A 22,810-nucleotide genomic window follows, 5' to 3' on the forward strand; every position below is an offset into this window, starting at 1 on the left:
GACCAGGAAGCATAAAAGCACGTGCGGTGAAAGCGGCGTCAGCTTTCTGTCATTCAGCAAGCGCTCTGTGTGTGTCAGTCTTATTTGGTGTTGTCTGTCCATTATCACTCTTCACTTTACCAATACGAGTGTAGACAAACATACGGCGAGAGCGGGCAGCATCACAGGCTGTGTGTTCTTCCCTGCCTGCGCTACATTTCGGGTGGGGATACGCACAGTTTGTGTGTTGTCTGCTTGGGAGCAAAACACGCAGAGTCAGCTCTCGAGAGAAGATCGCGGGGATCGCACGTGGATCTAGCGGATGGGTTGGAGATGGCTCGCCCTTTCTTCGCCTGCACTCCCTAGATCCAGCTCTCTCTCTCGAGGCTTGGAAGCCCGCGCTGCGGTTTCTTCCCCCTCTGAGTGAGAGCTCGCTGCTGCAGCTACTTTTCTCCAAGGAGATTGATATTGTTTGTGTGACCAAGCGGCTTGCGCGCTGCCGAGGCAACGCGTGTATTACATCATTTTCAGTTTTTGATGTGAATCTTACCACACCAGACCGTGTTTACTCGTTTGGTTGTTTGGCTGCATTCAATTTTGAGGAATTAAATTAGGTATTTATCTGATTATGAGAAGTTAGATATATAATTTTTGATTTTTGATATGAATCTTATCACACCAGACCGTGTTTACTCGTCTGGTTGTTTGGCTGCATTTAATTCTGAGGAATTAAATTAAGTATTTATCTGACTATGAGAAGTTAGATATATAATTTTCGATTTTTGATATGAATCTTATCACACCAGACCGTGTTTACTCGTCTGGTTGTTTGGCTGCATTTAATTCTGAGGAATTAAATTAAGTATTTATCTGACTATGAGAAGTTAGATATACAGGTGCTCTTGGGATAAAAATTCTCGAGTAAGAGCACGTGAGGCGGTCAGCAGAGGCTGCTGGGCGGGAGCAGTCCCAACCTACCATGTTCCAGCTCCTCATTCTGGGGCGTCACTTCTCGTACTCCGCTGAGTCTAGAGTCAGAGTGGCGCTCCCAGGCCGAAGGCTTTTAGCGGAAGGCAAAGTGCAAAGAGGCTCGCGACCTCCACGGAGATCTATAGAGCAGCTAGTACGGCCATCCCCTGCCGGTTCGCCGCTTCAGGGCACCGAGCTAGCCGCTCTGATTACACCAGAGGTCAGTCTCGAGAAACTGATTCCCCTTAGTAGACTAACATGTCTCGGTGGGTCCTGCACACTGTAGACTGAGGCTATAGAATCCAGTTCTCCTCCACCTCAGTTTAAACGGGGTCATCCCCACTATGGTGGGTCCCGAGCAGGCTCTGGTCATGGAACAGAAGTAGTTACTCTTTTGAGGAAGGAGGCCATCGAGGTGGTTCCTCCTCATGTAGCAGAGTCCGGGTTCTACAGTCGGTGCTTCACCATTTCGGGGAAGGATGGAGGGTGGTGTCCTATTTTAGATCTGTGTCATTTGAATCGCTCAGTCCTCAGTTTAAACGGGGTCATCCCCACTATGGTGGGTCCCGAGCAGGCTCTGGTCATGGAACAGAAGTAGTTACTCTTTTGAGGAAGGAGACCATCGAGGTGGTCCCTCCTCATGTAGCAGAGTCCGGGTTCTACAGTCGGTACTTCACGATTCTGAGGAAGGATGGAGGGTGGCGTCCTATTTTAGATCTGCGTCATTTGAATCGCTCAGTCAGGCGACAGAAGTTCAGCACGCTCACACTCAAACAAGTCGTGTCTCAGATCAAGTCCGAGCACTGGTTTGGCACGATCGATCTAAAAGATGCACATGTCTCCATCCTTCCTCATTACAGGAAGTTTCTGAGATTTGCTTTTGGGGGCAAAAGCTTACCAACACCGAGTGCTTCCTTTGGCCTTGCACTCTCACCCCACACTTTCACGACTCAACCACATCGACGATTGGTTGATATTAGCTCAATCAGAGCAGATGTCGGTTCGACACAGAGTCGTTCTCGCTCACACGAAAGAGCTGGGGTTAAGACTTAACGCCAAGAAAAGTGTGCTTTCTCCAGTACAGAGAACCACTTATCTGGGCGTGGTGTGGGATTCGACCACGATGCAGGCACGTATGTCTCCTGCTCGGATCGAGTCGATCCTCACCGCAGTCGCGAGAGTTAGAGAAGGCCGGTCACTCACTGTCAAGCAGTTCCAGACTGCTGGGTCTGATGGCAGCTGCGTCCAACATGGTTACTTTTGGCCTGCTGTACATGAGACCCCTACAGTGGTGGCTTAAGACCAAGTGGTTCTCCCCAAGGGGAAACCCGCTTTGCATGCTCAAGGTCACGCGGCGGTGCCTACGTGCCTTGGACATGTGAAGGAAACCTTGGTTCTTATCTCAGCGCCCGGTGCTGGGAGCTCCTGGTCACCACATATGCTAGCGACGGATGCATCTCTCACCGGTTGGGAGCGGTCATGAGTGGCCGCTCGGCCCGCGGCCTGTGGATCTCACATCTCTGAGATCTCCCCGCCTACTTTAGCCACTCCTGGCTCCCTTTTCACTCGCCTTAGTTGTGCTCACATCTCACGTGGCGCATGAGTTGACTGGAGATGCTGACCGTGTTTCTAGCTTTGAAACACTTCCTCCCAGGCCTAAGAGATCGCTATGTGTTGGTGCGCACCGACAACACAACAGTGGCCGAGGCCCGGGGAATAGATGCCTCACCCCGAGGGGTGAAGCAGATTTTGAGAGTCTTTGGCCAGGCTCTGGTGGATTTGTTTGCGACTCAGATGATATCGCATGGTCCCCTCTGGTTCTCTCTCTGACTCATCCAGCTCCACTGGGGCTGGATGCCATGGTACAGACGTGGCCGCGGCTTCGTCTGTACACCTTTCCCCCGATTGTTCTGCTCCCGGGAGTTCTGTAGAGAGTGCGCTGGAATGAGGCCAGTCGACTGCCAGCAGCCCCGTTCTGGCCGGGCTGAGTATGATTCTCGGACCTGATTTCTCTCCTCGACGGCGCTCCATGGGAGATTCCTGTCAGGAGAGATCTCCTCTCTCAGGCGGAGGGCGCGCCCCCGCCCGGAGCTGTGGAAGCTGTGGGTGTGGCCTCTGAGGAGGCACAACTCATAGCTTCTGGTCTCTCAACTGAGGTTGTTGAGACCATCCTCCATCCAGAGCTCCCTCTATGAGGAAACTGTACTTCGACCGCCAGCTCGACCCAGCTAACTGCCCGTTTGGTACAGTTCTGGAGTTCCTGCAGGCCTGTTTATCCTAGGTTGACCCGCACCACCCTAGAGGTCTTCATGGCTGCCATTGCGGCCTACCACGACCCTCTCGGTGGCCATTCAGTGGGAAGACACCCTCTTCTCACACATTTCCTCCGCGGTGTGCTGAGGCTGAGGCCTCCGGCCAGAGAAGCTTATGCTAAGTGGTGGATCAGGATGCTATTCCATAGCCTTAAGTCCTCTGATCTCCCCTCTCCTTTGGAGGTCAAGGCTCAATCCTCCAGAAGTTGGCCTTCAGGACGGCGGGCCCCGCCGACTTTAGCCACTCCTGGCTCCCTTTTCTCTTGCCTTAGTTGTGCTCTTCCACACTAGGCAGGGATTTGCAAGTCTGGCGGCGTGGGCATTCTTGTTCCTGTAGCGTTTCGACGGAGCTCGAGTTCCTGAACTGGAACGTCTCCAGGTTACGCATGTAACCATGGTTCCCCGAAGGGACCATGGTTACATGCGTAACCTGGAGATGTTTTTCTGCACTCTAAAAAATGCTGTTTTTTTTTTTTTTTAACCCAAATGTTGGGTTCAGCCTGCTGGGTCATTTTTAAGGTTATTTTTATTATTTTTGACCTAGGTACTGGGTAGTTTTTCTGTAACTCAGCTGCTGGGTCATTTTTACTGTCATTACAAATGATGAACCCCTTCACACACCTATCCAGCGCTGGGTCAGTGTAACCCAATGTTGGGTAGTCTGTGCCAAACCGGTTAAAACTGCATACATTTGTCAATGGGCATTTTGTGTTCTAAGAGTAAACTTCCCGAGGGGAAACTGTACTGTTTGTACAGTATTACATTGTATTCCTATCAAATGATTACTCTACAAATAGGAAAACATCTGTAGTCTCACATTTTTCCTTTTTTTTTTTTTAAATGTACATCTAATGTCTGCTTGGAACGCTAACCTTCTACAAATGCAGCATTCACCGGATCTACACTCAAAGCGAGATGAACTGTAAATGGACTGTTCTTGTTATATATATACAGTATATATATATATATATATATATATATATAAGATGTTGATGAAAATATAGTGAAAATAACACTGCAACACATTACCAACACTTTTTTTTTCTTTTTGAAGAAAATCTAGAAAAAGTTGTTTTCAAATAATCCAATCATTGTCAATAATGCCGGAAATTTGCCGTTTGAGCTGTGTGATCTGAAGCAGAACAGTGAACAAACAGAACAAACTGAAGCACTTGTTAGGAATTAAATTAAAATTAAATTAATGAAATATATACATATAAACATAACATAAACAAAACAATACAACTTGCATCTAAGAAAAAATGACGTAAAGAAGAGAACTTGAACTAAATTACCTGCTAGCCAGAATGTTTAAGTCAAGTTGGAAATATGCTCTTTCTGTAACAACATTCTACAGCATGGACAACGAATAGCTAAAGCATTAATTCATAACACTGTTTGGCAATAGTTGACTTACTCTAATGTTTTTTCACAGAGTTGGGGTATTTACAGGAAAAGTTTATGTTTTAGGTTTAAAGTAATAACTGTACTTGATTTAATTTTGCATTTCTCAACTAAAATTTTTTGGGGAAAAAATTGGAACTAATTGCCTTTGAGCAAAGATCCGTATTTTCTTCACTGAGATGATCACTCTAGAGGCCCTATAGGTTGAATGTGAATTTTCCACCAAATTACTCTCCATAATGATGCCACTTTTTGTCCCTGATTATTCTGAGAATAGGTCGCTTCTGACTCATACAGAACTCTGACTACAGCGAAAAACTATGATTAAAGTAATCATCTATTGAATTTAGTTCACAAAGAATACATGCACACACAAAAGCAGACACAATGTGGGTGGCCATAAAGATGCATCATTCATCCCATCTCCATCATAAAAGGGCAAGGAATATATTGTTCACTACATTGCTTGCACTCTATTCATATTGTTAATATATTATAATTTCTGCTCTCTGCAGCTGCTGAGGCAAATGTTAGTGCGAAAGCAATTAGTCAGGCCTTACTGAACAAATGTGTCCCTTGCCTTGTCCCCAGACTGCTGATGCTGCTTGTAGTGCTACCTGCAAAAAGAAGAACATACAAGAAAGACAAATGTTAATAATAAGTAAAGGATCTGACTGACATGTTTTCCCAAACCAGTGCTTCTCCTATCGATGTTTCCACCATTTTTTCCAGTAGTCAGGAACTGCTGACTCTTACAAAGATGTCACCGTGCCAGTATCTGACTCATTTTGTACAATCACTGCTGTTTGGGGTTTGAGTAAGCACACTAAGCCTGTTTCTGCCTCAGAACAAAAAAAAAAAAAAAAAAAAAAAAAACTAATTGTGACAAAGTGTGTATAAAGTACACTGTGAAGTATGAAATTACAATTGTGACATTTAAAGTCGCATTGTGAGTTATAAAGTCATACTGTTTGACCAAATCACAAAAGTCACAATTGTGCGATTTGCAGGATATATAGTATTACACTGCAACATATAAAGTCCCAGTGTGAGATATAAAGTCATATGGCTTCACATAAAGTAGCAATTATGACAAATTAGGTCACAATTTGAAATAATAAATTCACATTGCAAAATATTATGTCACACTGTGAGATATAAAGTTGCAATTATGAAAAACAAAGTAGCAATAAACTGTTTCCAACTCTGAGTCTGAAATGGGATTCTATATTTAACAAGAAACTTCAGGACTTTCTCTAATCTTATGGAAACTTACTGTTAAGAAATTTTGCATTAACAATATGCATCAATCATATAACACATACATAATACAGTGTGTTTTGGCTGGTGTCAATTTGACCCCCAAAGCACATAACGTTACTGTTTTGGATAACGATTATATTTGTAAAAAGTGCATTTGTATGTTGTGATAATGTAATAATAATATGTTGTAAAGATATGCTTCAATAATATCTGTCTACTGGGTTTTGATTAGATAAGAGGAAAATAAATTTAAATGATTAAAATCAGAAGTTAATTTCAAAAGTTCTAGAAGTACTACCTAAAAAAATGTGGAAACTGGTTGGAAGTTGGTAGGAACACCAACCTGCATTGTGTATTCAATGGGACAGGAAGTATCAAGGGAAATTAAGTAACTTCCGTAATAACGTCAAAAAATGTGGTTCCACCAAAGCAAAACACCACCACTCCAGTTCTAAATTTAATTCATCATATGTTTGTATAACATAAATGCATTCAGAAAAACTGCACACCCTCTTTATTGACTCCTAGGCATCCTTTGAGTTCTTGAAGGGAGATGGACTTGTCCTTGTTAAGGTCGCAGTAGTCGGTGAACTTGCGGGCACATTGTTTGGGTTTGGCTTTCTTCTTTACATAGCGCTTGAAGGGCTTCATCTCCTTCTTATTGATATTGTGACTGCCATTATTATCCAGCTGGGCAAAGTACCAATGAACCACCCGTTCCTCCAGTGTGTGGCTTGGGTCAGGCTCAACAAACCTGGAGGAGAAACAATCCCAGTTGGTTGGGTATACTGTATAATACTTTCAAAACATATTTTACATTTAAGGTTTTTTGTTGTGGTTTGATTAATTTGAAAGACAGAGAAGACAGACAGCAAATGGCTAAAGAGAAGAGATACAGATACAGGGCAGTTTCAAATTACCTTCATTATTTATTGATTTATAGAACATTAAAAGCAGTGTTTGTCCTATGAACATTAATGATACCTCTTTTGAAGACTTGTGACTAAAACTGAATAAAATAAAATAAAATAGAATTACATTGTGTTCATAACTCATAGGGTCCTCGGTCACATCTAGGCACTAGAATATCAGACAGATGTGGGAAGTTGTGGATAAAAATGTCAGGCCCACATTACTAACATTACTAACATACTAACATTGTGCTTGGACACTCTGTTCAAGAAGAAACTACTTTTCCCCCCCTCCCAGATAAAAAAAAAGATCTAGTTAATCAATGCTGGTCCAATCAAGACTAAACTTGTCTTTGGCTCATCTCTTAAAAATATGAAAGTGTTTTAATGTTATATTACTATAATAATAATAATAATAATAATAATATAATATTTGGAGAAAAATCTCTAAACGTTGGCCACACCTGCTCTATTCTAATAACATGGCAATTTTCCCAAATCGATACACATTTATTCTCATAACCTTTTTTTCTTCCTTTCTTTTTTTTCTGTTGCATGACAAATCTGTAAATAACACATTGATTTATTAAATTCTTACCTCCCACCACCAGAGGGGGCTGGTGAGTTGATAGCCTGCACCATGTCAGTAGTAAGGGCATCCAACAGGCTGGTTATGAATTCCACTTTCTTTCCCTCTGGACACCCTGTGACATTTAAATAAAGACTGGTATAACCACAATCATTCCCATTTAAGCTTGCAGCAGCATACAAAAGAGATATTTCAACACTGAAATATTCTCAGACCAACTTGTTTTCAATTATGCTCACAGTTAGCAAGGGACGTATTAAGCTGTCCCAATGAAACCATAATGCAATACAGTTGTATTTCTAATACAAGTCACATTTGATCTCAATCTTAACATTTTAGCAGTTCAAAGATCCCATAATCAACATAATATGCCAAGCAAAATATGTTAGCATTTCCAAATGCTTGAGTGCATGTGTGAAATGTAAAGTAGCAAATAAGTTAGAGTGACAAGGTGACGAGGGCACTTTCACAGACCACCGCAGCCCTGTTAACTTTTATGACACACTGCTGAACACCTTGGGTAGCACTTTTTTAACTGTCCCAGATGCTTGGCTGCAACGGTGTGCACGACTTGAGTCAATGTTTCGGTCCTTAATTGTGTCTCTTAAAGGGCAACTTAAAACAGGAGTAGCTGTTTTTTCACTTTGGTTTTCTTGTGCTGCACCCTCTACCTCAGTCCCACTAACTTTCCTGATTTTCCTCATTGTAATTTTGCTGGCTCAAGGTAGTATCGGAGATGGGGCCCTGTGGCTCACCAGGTGACTCCAATTAGTATCTGTAAGGTTTAGACAAGTGTGATGACGTGCCGGCTCAGTGCTTCTCAGCCCAAGTGTTAAATCAGAACATATGGAATCAGACTCATCTTGTCAAACTTGCCATACTGTATTCGGCACATGTAGACTTCATAAATCCAGCTTGTTGGAAGCCCTGAAGTAGATTAGCCCTGAGTTTGTTTGTTTGCACTAGCATGATGCTACAGGTAGGTCTTGTAGTGGAATTTGGCCTGTGGAAATGGTTGTACATCTATCCAAAGTTCTTTTTTTCTCCATTCCGGTGTTGAAAGGATGAAACCAAGACTCTTTGTTTTGGTGCCAGGTAGCACTCAAGTAGAGTACATAAAAATAATTTCACTGAAGTCCCCCGGGCATTGACAGCACTTCTCGGTCCCCCGCCGCTGCCCTCCCCAGTGGTCCACACTGTCGTAAACTACACCACACATCTGTTGCCCAGTCAGGAGCCATGTTTTACTCTGTAAACTTACCAGATGGGGAATTAAAAAGGAGTTACAATGAAGTTCTAAATGAAAGGGAAAGAAGCGAGAAACCTAGGAATGAACTGGAATGAGCAAAAGCCTAATATTTCAAGAGAAAACAACCTTTAAATGCTAACGTGTGGTGCTGCATATTTTTGTATTTGATACTGTAATCATTTGTCAAACATTATTAGCAAACACAAAAAAGGTAAGCAAAATAATCATGAAAATGAATATATACAATAAAACACCAATTTAAATGCAGAGAAACATATTAGCAATATCAATCATTATTGCACATAAAACAAGCAATAGGCTTAAGCTAGATCACAGAAATGGATCACGATTTGCTACTTGCTAGGCAGATTCAGAGAGAAGAACATTTAAATGGACAAAAATCTTTATTGTATATATATAATATATATAAGTGGAATATGAAATAGTGAAAAAGTTAGTCAACTACATATAGCTTACAAATGACCTCAACGCTATAGCTAATAAAGCTAATAAATGACTGGTACACTGTATTAGCATGCAATTGTAAAACGATTTTATCAAACCATTTTAGAAACAATATGTGTATAAACAGAAGAATGAGTGACAAACTAATTGGACAGTTAGTCCATAGACACATTATACACTATGCACTTAAACTACGCTTTATATACTGTACTGCAGTGGTTCTCAAACTGGGGTATGCGAGATGACGGAGGGGGGTACGCGAACAAAATTCGGAGTTTTGGCATTAATTTAATTCTACCCCAACTTAAAGTAACATTAAAACCGAACATGTATTTCTGACAATCAATATGCCGCTTCTAATGTAAAAACAGGAAAATGGGAGTGCCGTAAACGGTCAAATACATGATATCCAATCAGCTTACCTCATCTTTTGTGGTCAAATCTGACTGCATCCACACAAGCAGCGTGCATGCGATAGGATGCCTGCTGAATATGCTGCTTTAGCAAATTGCGGTGCTCTTCAATGTATCTTTAAAGTAGATCTTCACTTAATAGCATGAAAAGCAAATATTGATACAAACTGAGATATATTGATACAGACACACTCTGTGCGTGTTATTGTTTTCATGTTTAAGATACGAGCAAGAATGCAAATTTCCCTGAATATCCAAACAATGGCAAATGTGCCATTAATTTTTACAACAGTTCAACAAAAATGGTAATATTAAGTGAACATTTTACATTTTAAATGTAGTCTACATTTTAAACACAATATTGTCATGTTTGTTCTATTTTGCAATGAAATAATAGTTCCAACGAAATCCGTATCATCTGGTGTGCGTCTCCAAGCAACATACAGCGGTGTTTCATTAGCGAACGAATCTGCGGCTTTGAATGATTTGGAGAGTCAGTGATTAATAACATATTCATAACTACAGCATTTTGCTTCATTACTGAATGAATGAATGAATGAATGAATGACGCAACGCCTGGCTCATTAAGACAGTGACTTGTCGCCACCTACTGGCGGTTTTATTTTTAAATCTATTTAAATCTATTTTATATTTTAGATTTGCCATCAATTTGCCATCATTTATTGCATAATATATTAATAATACACTTAATGGAATGTTAAGAATATGACATAAAACATGACATACATGTTAATAAGGATAGAAAATATTTGCCTCTATAAAAGTAAAAAAATACACCTGTAAATCAATTTAAAGGGGCAAATATTGGCCTTTAATAGAAAACGTGTGACTGCGGTCTAAGTGGAAAAGAGGGGGTACGCAGAAGAATGTTAAATGCCCCAGTTGGTACGCCGCTGTAAAAAGTTTGAAAACCACTGCTCTACTGTATACTGTATGACTAGAAGGCTAGTTTGTCATCCAGCATCGGAGTCTGGTTATTAAAGCTATGTTATTAAGGCTGCGGCTGACACGTTCATTAAGTGTGTGCATTTCACACTTTTTTCAGTTAAATGAGTGCATCATCCGTGTAATGAAGTACACTTCTTGTTGGAATTTTCAGCATGAACGTGTGTTGACTTGCACTATTTATACCATCAATTGGTGAAGTGTGCAAATATGCAAATTGGGACACACCTCATGTCAAGTATTTTGCTCACCTGTCAGATCTCTGTCTCTAAAAGGATCTTCCATGTCTGAGTCTCGAGAACGAGCCGCATTGTCACATTCTGGTTTCTTATACCTGATGGAGAACACAAACATGAGGCACTTAGTTACAATGTTTATAAAAAAAAAAATCTACTTTTTTCAGTGTTTTTTTTTTGTACAAAGTCATACAAGTCATATCTGGAGGCCAGAATATCACACAGACTTTGGACTCTTATGGATTATTTTGATTTGAGTCAGTAGGCAACCAACAAGGAACAACCTCCAGGCTGTTACATGTTCTCTGTGTGTGCTTTGCCACTGTTTGCTGTGCTGCCTCATTTGTCTCTCTGGTTACCCCTGTTAGTTGTCATAGTAATTAATTGACCACACCCTTTTCCTTGTTTGTTGTCATGGTTACTTATTGGTCCCTTTTGTTCTTATGTGTATATAGCTTTTGTGTTTCTCTTGTGCTTTGTTAGTTGTTGATTGTAATGGTTGCCTGTTTCTTGCATGTTTTTGTTCCTGAGTTCTCTGTGTTCTGTGTATTCTGTTACTTTATTAAATTCCTGCACATAGGTCCACGTCTCCACCTGCCTTTGCTATGCTCCACAAACTCCAGCAGATGTGGAGCTTGGACCGCCACTTGATATTACTATCATGTACCATCTCCACTACTAGACAGGAGCAGGCTGGTGTCCAGTGTGGTGGACCTTCTGTTGATGTCGGTGAAGGCAGCCTCTGCAATCTCAAGCCCGGTGGTCTCTAAGGTTTTTACACCATCTGCTGACCTTCCGGTGATGTTGGTCACCCTTCTGTGTGTCTGGGCTGTACACAGTTGCCTTGAGGTGGTGGGGACTGCTACAGAACCTCCCAAGGTGGCGGGGACTGCTACAGAACCTCCCGAGGAGGTGCCGACCGTTCCCAAGCTCTCAGCCTGTCCCGTCACAATCAAGGAGGCCATCCCTGAGCTCTCTGCCTGCCTTTATTTGCTCCACAACATTACAAATGGTTAGAAACATGCTTAAAACCACTTAGAACACCTTGATGACCCCATTATATCAACTTCTTGGACACCAAATAAGTTGACTTGGAAACCAAATCTTCATGGACAAGCATCCTGCACATTTTCTTTGTTAATTGTTAGTAGAGATTGCAGAGTTTGGCATTCACTGTAACAAACCCTCAGAAAAAGAGAATACAGCCATACAAGTCCTGTCTTGGTTAAAACAGCTATCCAAACAAATGAAGACATGACAAACTCCAAGTATTTGATTCCATTGTTTGATTAGATTTGGTTCACTGGTTTTTATTACACAAAATTGCACTCAAAATTGACTGAGACAGACATAAGAATGCATGACACTGCAGCCTCAAACAAGAAAAACAAAAAAAAATCTAGGATTTAATGGAAACGACTAGAACATCTATCCAAAATATCAAGCTCTCTCAGCATGGTACAGAGGCAGCGGGGCCTCAGTGCCTGAATTCACATTGAGAATTTAATTTAGTGAGAACCAGTTGGCTAAACTTTCTCAATATTTCCAAAGCAAAAAAGGGAGCAATTTACACATTCAGAGCACATCGTGCTCTGGCTCTTAATGGGTAGAAGCACATGAGTACGTGTCACGCTTTCAATATGAGTACTTTCTACACAATCCAGCATGGAAAAAATAAAGACTATGTGGTTTGGAGAGAAGGCCAATTGTCATAATGTCCCACAACTAAACTAATCAGTCACATTGGATTGTGTTACTGATGACTGCAATACTTAAAGCATTTTGAGATGTTTAGAGCATGCAAGCTCATCCAGAAACATGTCGTATAAATAATGAGGTAACAGCGCAAATAATAGGAAATGCTAACGATACAATTACAAAATTTGTCATAAGAACAAAATGTCTCTGTCTTACCTCGCAGAGGTTCCAGGTATGGGTCTCCCAGTGTCCACCAGCACACACCAGCAGTAACCAGTGGACTGGTGGCACTGGACCGGCTTGTAGAGGCCCTGCAGGCCGCAGTCAGGGATGAAGATGGCTTCCCGTGGGTTCTGCTGAGCCTCATCTTGAGCGGTCTGCCTCTCCTGGTCACAAGAGGGAACTTTCTCTAAAACCATGAGAAACACTCTCAATACACAGAAATAACTAGCTTCATGCATTCTTTTACATATCAACACTTGGATATGGGCAAGTTTCATTAAAAAGCATCAACTCCCCCCAAAGCTTGCATAGGCCCACTTCCTGGGTTGACATTTCATTCGGTAATATTAGGCAGTTTTGACTTATATGCTGTTTAATGTTTGATGATCTCGTTATTTTATGTATGCATCTGCTTACATACGTGACCGCTTGTTTCTACTTCTTCGCCTTGTTTTGATCTGGGGATTCAAATCTTTTTCAGAAGATGCGCCTCCTACCATATAAATAGTGAAAACACTGACAATCTGAAAATTCTGTCAATGGCGGGGAAGCAGCTAATGGCAAAAACAGTTTTTACATCAATCGTCCATCTATATTAAGCTGGTACAAGGTGGCACCACCTTCACTTAGCAAAAGCATCCTTATGTGATTGCCCCTAGTGGCCAATTTTGGCGATACAAACTACAAAAAAATATTTCCCTTTTAGCTACAATAAAACTCACCAGGCAGAATTGACTTAAACACTTTCAAGAGGCATCTTCGCTCCTTTTCTGAAGTTCTCTGAGCCATTAGGGTTTAATTTCCCTGTATTTATTAACACAAAGGACACTTGAGAGATGTTTTTTTAAATGTTTTAACGCCTTGTCTCATAAATCTCTATTTATTTTGAAATCCATTTAGTACATTGCTCACTTGCAGTGCTTTGGGCCAAGAATAACAGCACCACATATTGAGCCTAATCCAGCTAGTGGGGTGCTGAAGTGCTTTTTAGCACTACTGATTCATGTCATTTTTAATCAGATGTTTAGTGAATATCGTGCCGCAAGAAGAGTTATCAGAACCGCCGTTCCTCAGCATGACAGCTTGGGACAAGCTGTTAATCATTAGATTGCACAGATGCATAAGCTATACAAAACTCTCTCAAGTCTCCTTCTCTTTCTTCTTCCTCAGTTTGATTTCTTGTTATTTTTGTAATGTTAAAAATAGGGCTGTGAATTGAATAAACATATAACCAATTCAACATTAAGTTACACATTGAATCCCCAAATAAATGCAGACTCAACATGAAGGGCTCATTAGAAATGCCTCTACCTACATTTTTGCTCCAAAAATGTACCTTTACAAACAGTTCTAAAACATTTTCAATACATAATATATTAAAACATTTTAATACATTCATGTTATGCATCACATAACCAGCTCCATACAGTATTTATAGCTATTCTAATGTAAGTAAATGTGCTTGGTAGATGACCTGGTACAACATTTAATTGATTCAGCAAATGGTTTTTCTTTTTTATATCTCATGTTTACTTTTGTTACCACTATTGTTTATGTTTAGGGTAGGGTTTAATGTAGGTGTTATGTTTTTGTTTTGTTTTTTCAAATGTGATAGAGCATTTACATTTTAGGGACACTCACCGGACATTACATTCTCAAACTACTGCAATATGTACAGCAACTGGTGTAATAAAATGTAGCCTGATACTACAGGCATATATTTGCAATGAGCCTGGGTTGGAAATATCAATCTTCACATAAATAGGAAGTAAAAAATTGATCCTTCTTTAAATGTGTTATTTGTTTTTAATAGATTAAACAGTCCATATTAATCGACGAAATTGATGAATTTGTCGAGTAGTATGAACGCGTGGTTCAACCAATAGCATTAGTCTGGGGTGGGACTATTTGTCTAAACAATGGCAGATGGGCACAGGGTATGTGGGGTTCTAGGGCTGTTTGGGAAACCTGTTTGGAAACATTATGTTCGCAATTCTATAGTGACACAAATATTACATCACCTACATTCTTTTGGGAGAAATAATGGGACAAAATAACCTGAGCCTACCTGAGCGCCGCAGAACAATGTGCCTCAATGTGTACAGTACAATCCAAGTTCCATAGTTTTATTTGAAAAAAAAGCCTAAATGGCCTTCAAATGAATTCCTACCGAAGTATACAATTTCTGGCCGAGGGCTGAGGGGTGGTACTGAGGTAGGACAAGATCTGGAGTGTAAGAGGAGAACGGCACTACCCAATCAGGGTTCATCTGAACCTCCAAATGAAAACCATGAGCTACAACCCTGTTCAGTGTAACCAAATCCTGCTGTTTTTGCTTTTGTCTTCATTACAAATAGTTCTGGTAAGGGGACTGACAGCATTGGCATGATCGGGAACAAGGTTTGGGATGTTTTAAGTGGAACCTGACTGCAAAGACAAGGAACGGGGGAGAGTTAGCCATCGGAGTATTATCATGTCCTCTTTTTCAGAGATGGGCTCACAATCCACACTCAAGTGTTCACGGCAGAGTCCATGACTCCTGTGCTTCCTGCCAAGGTTCCTTCATATCGAAATTATTTAGCACTGTTTATTGTAGCGAGGGTATACTGGCGCCAAGCAGCTGTGATTCCCAAAAGAAAATTGTTTTTTTTTTTACTCTCTCTCATCCTAATACAATAAAACAGGACAGAAAAGGATGGGCAGTCTCAGATCCCATTTAATCCTATTCATGTCAAATTTTTTTTATGCATTCTTTTTTTTTCTTTTTTCTTTTTTATCTGCATGTAAAACAATCCGACCCTCCGCTCTTTTCGTAATACAGCCATTTCTATGCATTCTGTCCCTTGTTGTTCCAAGAAGTGAGTTGAATGAGTTCTGTTTAAACAAACAGACATAAGAGAGAATACAGCCAAGGTGAGACCTCATTGCTCATTGTTCCCCAGAATGCTTTGCTGTGGTTCCTTCTCAATGTTCACAGGCTGGTATTGATTAGTTTATATGCAGCATGTTGTAGGTAAACTCTGCTGATTTCCTCACTATCATGCTGAAAATCAGAGCCTCATGTGTTTCATCGTGCCAAGATCTGGCCAAACAAAATAGCTTGAAACTCAGACTTATCGGCCTCTTGTAAACACAGCGTTCTCTCTCTCGTTTTCTCTTTTAGATGCATATATCTCTCTCTTTCTATCTCTCTTTCTTCTGCTATCACTCCAATTGTTTTCAGCTGTGGGGTAAGTAATTACTCCATTCTTGGATCTATGCATTCGGCGCTCATAGTAACAGAAGAGGGTATGATGGGCCAGAAGAGGAGGGGTGGGCACCATGTTCTTTAAAAACTTTAATATGCTACACAGAGGGGATGGAAAGGTTTATCGACACTTGTCAAACATTTCCTCATCCTTAGAAGTATTCTAACAACTTCATTTTTATTTGCTTTATGTGAATTGGCAAATAGTGGGTTTTGATGTTTATCAAGAAACACAATATGTTGTTTCTCACAGAGGATGGGCCAATGATGCGTAATAATTTAAGAACTTCCTGGGCATGTGGCGAGCGTTGGTTATTTGCCATATGGCAGATGCTTTTATCCAAAGTGACTTACCAAATTGGGTCAATCTGAGAAAACCATTTGTGCCTCATTTGTGTCCCCATTACTTACAACTTATATAATTAATAGGATACAGAACTTAGTCATATCCACCTTATTTTACAACACGAAAGTAAACAGTTTTATACAGATACAAATAACTGGAAGCGAATGACACCGGAAGCCTTGCATATCAAATTACAAATGGCTGTGCCCAGTGTTACGTTAAAAATAAGGTGGGTAGTTAGACTTTTAGATGCATACATCATAATCCACATACAGTAGATGGCTTTAACTCTGTAAAATGTAGAAAATGCAAAGAAAATGCAAAGAAAGAAATCCTATTTTATTTTATTAGCCATGTCCTCATTAATCATCATTACATTTAACAGGTTTTTATAGAATAATAGAAAAATATATATTTCTACGCTATACGTAATACGTTATACGTTATATGTAATATTCTACGTTTTACCTCTGTTATGTTGTTACATTTCCATGTTACGAATTCATATTTAAATGTTTGGTATCTTTTTTTTGCCATATTATTTAAACACAAGCAAGTTTATTTTAAAGTAAGAGAAACAGCATTTCATTATAATAATTCTGTTAATATAATGTAATATAATATACCATATATAATATTTTTTTCAGTCATAATAGATAAGACTGAAACTGATTGATACAACCAGAATTTCAGTTATTTATTTAAATAAGTAAATATATGAATTTACACTGTGTTGAAATAATGCAGGGTTTACTGTCAGTAACAATACATGATGATTGCAGTATGAGTATTAGTTTGAGGGCCTATGCTGGTCCCATAATGCCTATGGTGACTGTGATCCAAAAACTTTGCGTGTGAGGTGGGGAAATATGATTTTTATTTTTTAAGTTAATGGTGATATTTTTTAATGATGTGATAAAAAAGAAAAAAACACTTCAGTTCAATCATTTTTAGGCACAAAGAGCGATGTTTGCAGAAAAAAAGACAGTTTTAGGTAAAGTCACGCTAGGGTTAAGGGTGCTTTCACACCTGTAGATCGATTACTTTGTTCCAAAACAGGGATTACAATTATTACAATGTTGCTTTTTATTTTTGGTGCGTTTCGCTTTCACATGGCAAAATTTCTAAACACACCAAATTTGTTAATACAAGTCACGTGCGAGTAAACTGTTCTCTCATTGGGTCAAAGTTCCACGGTTTATTTTCCAGGATTCCACTGAGCTGTCACAGCTGTCATCTGTCAGGATGGAACGACAACAGCTTTGCGGGCTTATTGTTGTTTTTTTTGTAGCTGTCGTTATATTAATTTATAATTTTGAGCAGGAGTCCAGGATTCATCTGGAAAACATTTTTTAAAATGCACCTACTAGGACGAAGAGCAATAAGACGGCATTATAAAATGAAAATGTGCGCTTTGATTTTGAATGGCGAAGACATGCTCACCCACAGACATTCACAAGTTCATTTTGAGGTATTAGCAAAACAGCAAAGCTAATGATTTTCACGGAACTTACGTAATTGCCCATTATACATTGTGATATAGCCTGGTTCGTTGGTCCGTTAGATCGGATTGCTTTCTCACTACAACCGAACCGCTCCAGAGTTCGTTTTCAATCGAGCCGGGACCACCTCGTTCAGGCGATCTCAGACCGATTGTTTTGGCGCGGATCCGAGAGTGATTGCCGTGTTCACATATGCCCAAACGAACCGAGCTAAGGGGGGAAACGCAGCAGGTTCCATATCAACGGGCCAGATGTGACAGCACCCTTAAAGTCTTTTTAAAGCGCCCTGTGGTGTCTCTGTAACTCTACAGATCTGTTTTTGCCAAGTGTTACCTGCATTTGAAGCCACAGAGACATTTTTGTACAGTAGCTAGTTCAAACCCTTAATACCACCACCCCCAAATCTGAGGGAACACTATGATAATTATGCTTGTTCTGTTTAATGGAGACCACAACCACAATTACCATAGAAACACACCATTTACCTCACCTTAGATGAGCATGTTCACTTTTATAACTGCAAGAGTTGATGTGTGAAAGATTGAACTGATGCGTACCACCCACAATGCACTGAGAGATGGAAACTTGACTTTCTTCAAGATTTACTTTAGCAGAAAAAGCAACATCTCAGTGTTTCAATTTACTCCAGATCCCACACACGCTCCCAAGAGCAGCAACGGTGGAACCTGATGCCAATTCCGTCACTTCTGCACCAAAAGCACCCTTGTGATGACCGTGGATCTGCTATTCTTGTTGAACAGTGTTGATGTGCAACAGATGCTAATTGGTCACAGGAGGAGAAGCGTTCCAAAGACTTGTCAGAGTAGATATACAACTTGTCTGCTCAAGGTAAGTGTTTCCTTCAGCACAGAACATTTTTTGTCAAATTTTTTTCTGGTGGAATAAATCGATTATTTTTCAATGTCTACCAATTATAGGTCACACAGGCAATAAGTACACAAAGGAACACCACTGGAACTGCTCATACACACACTATGTACACAACACACACACATCTCTCTCCCCTCAGTCATGAAATGTGCTCTCTTCTTGTGCTACAAAAATTCAGATCCCTCTACCTCTCAACCGCACTGCCCAAAAACCTCACAGAGCTTGACGGAGTTGACTGAGCATGCCCAGAGGGTGCTCGACTCATTTGAAGGAAATTGTAAAGGAGACACAGAAAGCTAAACAAATTACACAGAGGAGAGTTGAGACAAACAGAGAAAGAGGGGCGCCGTAATTCTACTGGTGTTAGGTTTCTCGTCCCTGGACATGCTGAATATTAAATCTAAAACTGGAACAGAGCTATTGCACAATCAAGTGCGCCTGAATGCACCGACTTGGATGCTGCAATGGCGATGCTTTGAAATATTTCTGTAGTGCTATGTAGGCTAGCCAGCAGACTTGTATGTGTCAACATAAAGCTCTGCTTGAAAATATGTGTTGTTGGTCATTGCTGCTCAAAGAAGGAAATAGGTTTATGGGATTTTCTTTCCATTTGTATCTATTATAAATCAAATCAGCTGTAGACAGGCATGTCTGTTGTGAGACAACTGAATTTGATATATCAGAATATCAGATTTACAATTGGACGTTAACCATAGATAGACAGACAGATAGATAGAGATTCTCACCTGACTTCCTACTGTTTGAACTGTTCTGTTTGGACCCCAGCTGCTTAATCCACAACGTTGGAGCTGTAATCTCTGTTTAAAATACAACATAAGATTGATTTGCACTTGTATATCAGTCATATCCATAAATGCAAGACTCGTATGTTGTTGTTGTGTTGCTTATTTTTGCATGGGGTCCAAACTTACCCTCACCTTCTGGGACAACATGTGTCTCCATGGTTGGTGTGGGCTTGGAACCATCATCTGGATTGAGGGTGAGAAAGAAACGGAAAGAGACTACCATTATTGAGGTTAATACAATCTACTCTCCACAACTGTTGAATGATTGGGATTTGCACATGGCCCGGCCAATAGCACAGAAAACAAAGTGGGTGAGGGACAGAGGATACAAAGTGAGAAAATACAAGTGAGAAAACACAGATAAATAACAGTGTTCATTCACTCAGTAACACACATATCGGAATGCAAAAAAACTAGCTTTCACATACATACTGTTTAGATAAATGGTATTGTAATGCATAATTGTATAAAAAGGCAATAGTGCATTATTTAACACATTCAAAGTTGTCATGATAATTGAGAAATGGCAAACGTCCTACAGTACTTACCCATTTATGTTCTATTGCATTCTGGCTGATTTTCTTGTGGCTCACATCATTGTAGGCCCTGGCAGTGGAGGGGCCAAAGCTACAGTGCTAAAGCCACAACAGGGTGGCAGCAAAACCAGTTCATAGAATACATGTAGTTCACTGAACTGAATTACAGTCAATGTGACAATCATTTTACCCTGACCACTGTTTACATTTGAAATCAATGTTTATTATATATATATTCTGAAGCAGCAGTAATATGATCTCTCTGTTAAAAGCTATTTTTAAAGATATTTTCACATCCAAGTCAGAGAATTTGTTCTGTAAGAGCAACACTGACAGCCACTCAATCATTTCATTAAAACAATTGTACACCTTAAATCAAACCAACCAGCTTCAAGATGAATTTCAACATAGCATTTGATTCAAAGTAATTAAAAATTAGAAAAAAAAACACCCAATTGACCCTTCGCAGGGAGTCTGATTGACAGGGGATCTGACCAATCATAACACAGAATCCGCCATTTTTGTAGTTGAGACAAACAGAGAAAGAGGGGCGCCGTAATTCTACTGGTGTTAGGTTTCTCGTCCCTGGACATGCTGAATATTAAATCTAAAACTGGAACAGAGCTATTGCACAATCAAGTGCGCCTGAATGCACCGACTTGGATGCTGCAATGGCGATGCTTTGAAATATTTCTGTAGTGCTATGTAGGCTAGCCAGCAGACTTGTATGTGTCAACATAAAGCTCTGCTTGAAAATATGTGTTGTTGGTCATTGCTGCTCAAAGAAGGAAATAGGTTTATGGGATTTTCTTTCCATTTGTATCTATTATAAATCAAATCAGCTGTAGACAGGCATGTCTGTTGTGAGACAACTGATTTTGATATATCAGAACATTAAATTTACCAATGGACGATAGCCATAGATAGATAGACAGATAGACAAACAGACAGATGGATGGTAGATAGAGATTCTCACCTGACTTCCTACTGTTTGAACTGTTCTGTTTGGACCCCAGCTGCTTAATCCACAACGTTGGAGCTGTAATCTCTGTTTAAAATACAACATAAGATTGATTTGCACTTGTATATCAGTCATATCCATAAATGCAAGACTCGTATGTTGTTGTTGTGTTGCTTATTTTTGCATGGGGTCCAAACTTACCCTCACCTTCTGGGACAACATGTGTCTCCATGGTTGATGTGGGTTTGGAGCCATCATCTGGATTGAGGGTGAGAAAGAAACGGAAAGAGACTACCATTATTGAGGTTAATACAATCTACTCTCCACAACTGTTGAATGATTGGGATTTGCACATGGCCCGGCCAATAGCACAGAAAACAAAGTGGGTGAGGGACAGAGGATACAAAGTGAGAAAATACAAGTGAGAAAACACAGATAAATAACAGTGTTCATTCACTCAGTAACACACATATCGGAATGCAAAAAAACTAGCTTTCACATACATACTGTTTAGATAAATGGTATTGTAATGCATAATTGTATAAAAAGGCAATAGTGCATTATTTAACACATTCAAAGTTGTCATGATAATTGAGAAATGGCAAACGTCCTACAGTACTTACCCATTTATGTTCTATTGCATTCTGGCTGATTTTCTTGTGGCTCACATCATTGTAGGCCCTGGCAGTGGAGGGGCCAAAGCTACAGTGCTAAAGCCACAACAGGGTGGCAGCAAAACCAGTTCATAGAATACATGTAGTTCACTGAACTGAATTACAGTCAATGTGACAATCATTTTACCCTGACCACTGTTTACATTTGAAATCAATGTTTATTATATATATATTCTGAAGCAGCAGTAATATGATCTCTCTGTTAAAAGCTATTTTTAAAGATATTTTCACATCCAAGTCAGAGAATTTGTTCTGTAAGAGCAACACTGACAGCCACTCAATCATTTCATTAAAACAATTGTACACCTTAAATCAAACCAACCAGCTTCAAGATGAATTTCAACATAGCATTTGATTCAAAGTAATTAAAAATTAGAAAAAAAAACACCCAATTGACCCTTCGCAGGGAGTCTGATTGACAGGGGATCTGACCAATCATAACACAGAATCCGCCATTTTTGTCCGACAAACAAACCAGACAGGAGAGTAGATTGACATTGGTGGACTTGAACTTGAAAAGTGTGTATTGACATCTTTCCACAGTTGAAACAAGATACCTTCTGATGTTCATTCATGTTTATTTCATGCTATAATTAGTAAAGAGGAAGAAATGATTGGTTCACGTGCCGCTTGAACTGAGATCTGTCACGACACATTAAAGGACCACAATAGGGTATTTATTGTTTGAATTTCTTACAAAATGACAGAATTTGAAAGCTAAGACTTTGTTTCATACCAAAAGTAACCTTCTTTGTCTTGTCTGTCGGCACGTTGTCAGTTTCCTCTTTGCTCCACGATATATTTTTCACTGCGTGAGAACATGATGTGTGGCGTGAGAGCGCGGTGGCTTGTTGGACGTACCAACAGTAATGAAGGGGGGCAGGTCTTTACGAAGGGTCAACTGTGTGCCCGAAGGGTCAACTGTGTGTCTTTTGTGAAGGAATGAATTCCTTCATCCTTCACAAATGTAAAATTGTAAACGTCAAATCACTACTGTTTTATCCTTTAGAGGATACTTCAAACACTGAGAAATGTTTCAAAATATCTCTTTTGCATTCTGCAGAAAACAAGAAAGCATTTTTAAGCATATTTCATGAGTTAAAAACATTCTGAAGCAAAGTAGAATAAACTTAAATGAGCTATTTGAAAAAGAACACTGATCAAAATTATT

The 22,810-nt window shown here is 40.0% G+C and overlaps 1 protein-coding gene across 1 annotated transcript in view; it reads right to left on the reverse strand.

Moving 5' to 3' along the window:
• The window catches only part of LOC107664056 (SPARC-related modular calcium-binding protein 1-like), a 93,703-nt gene that overhangs the window by 17,883 nt on the left and 53,010 nt on the right, over window positions 1-22,810 (reverse strand). Inside the window, exons 8-14 of the mRNA XM_016454500.1 lie at window positions 21,167-21,223; window positions 20,981-21,052; window positions 12,671-12,863; window positions 10,772-10,854; window positions 7,437-7,542; window positions 6,437-6,681; window positions 5,245-5,281 (exon numbers count right to left, since the gene is read on the reverse strand). Coding sequence (XP_016309986.1) covers window positions 5,245-5,281; window positions 6,437-6,681; window positions 7,437-7,542; window positions 10,772-10,854; window positions 12,671-12,863; window positions 20,981-21,052; window positions 21,167-21,223 — 793 coding nt within the window. The remainder of the gene's footprint in view (window positions 1-5,244; window positions 5,282-6,436; window positions 6,682-7,436; window positions 7,543-10,771; window positions 10,855-12,670; window positions 12,864-20,980; window positions 21,053-21,166; window positions 21,224-22,810) is intronic.

The sequence above is a fragment of the Sinocyclocheilus anshuiensis genome, unplaced genomic scaffold, assembly GCF_001515605.1.
Source record: "Sinocyclocheilus anshuiensis isolate Anshui unplaced genomic scaffold, SAMN03320099.WGS_v1.1 scaffold129, whole genome shotgun sequence".
NCBI lineage: Eukaryota > Metazoa > Chordata > Actinopteri > Cypriniformes > Cyprinidae > Sinocyclocheilus > Sinocyclocheilus anshuiensis.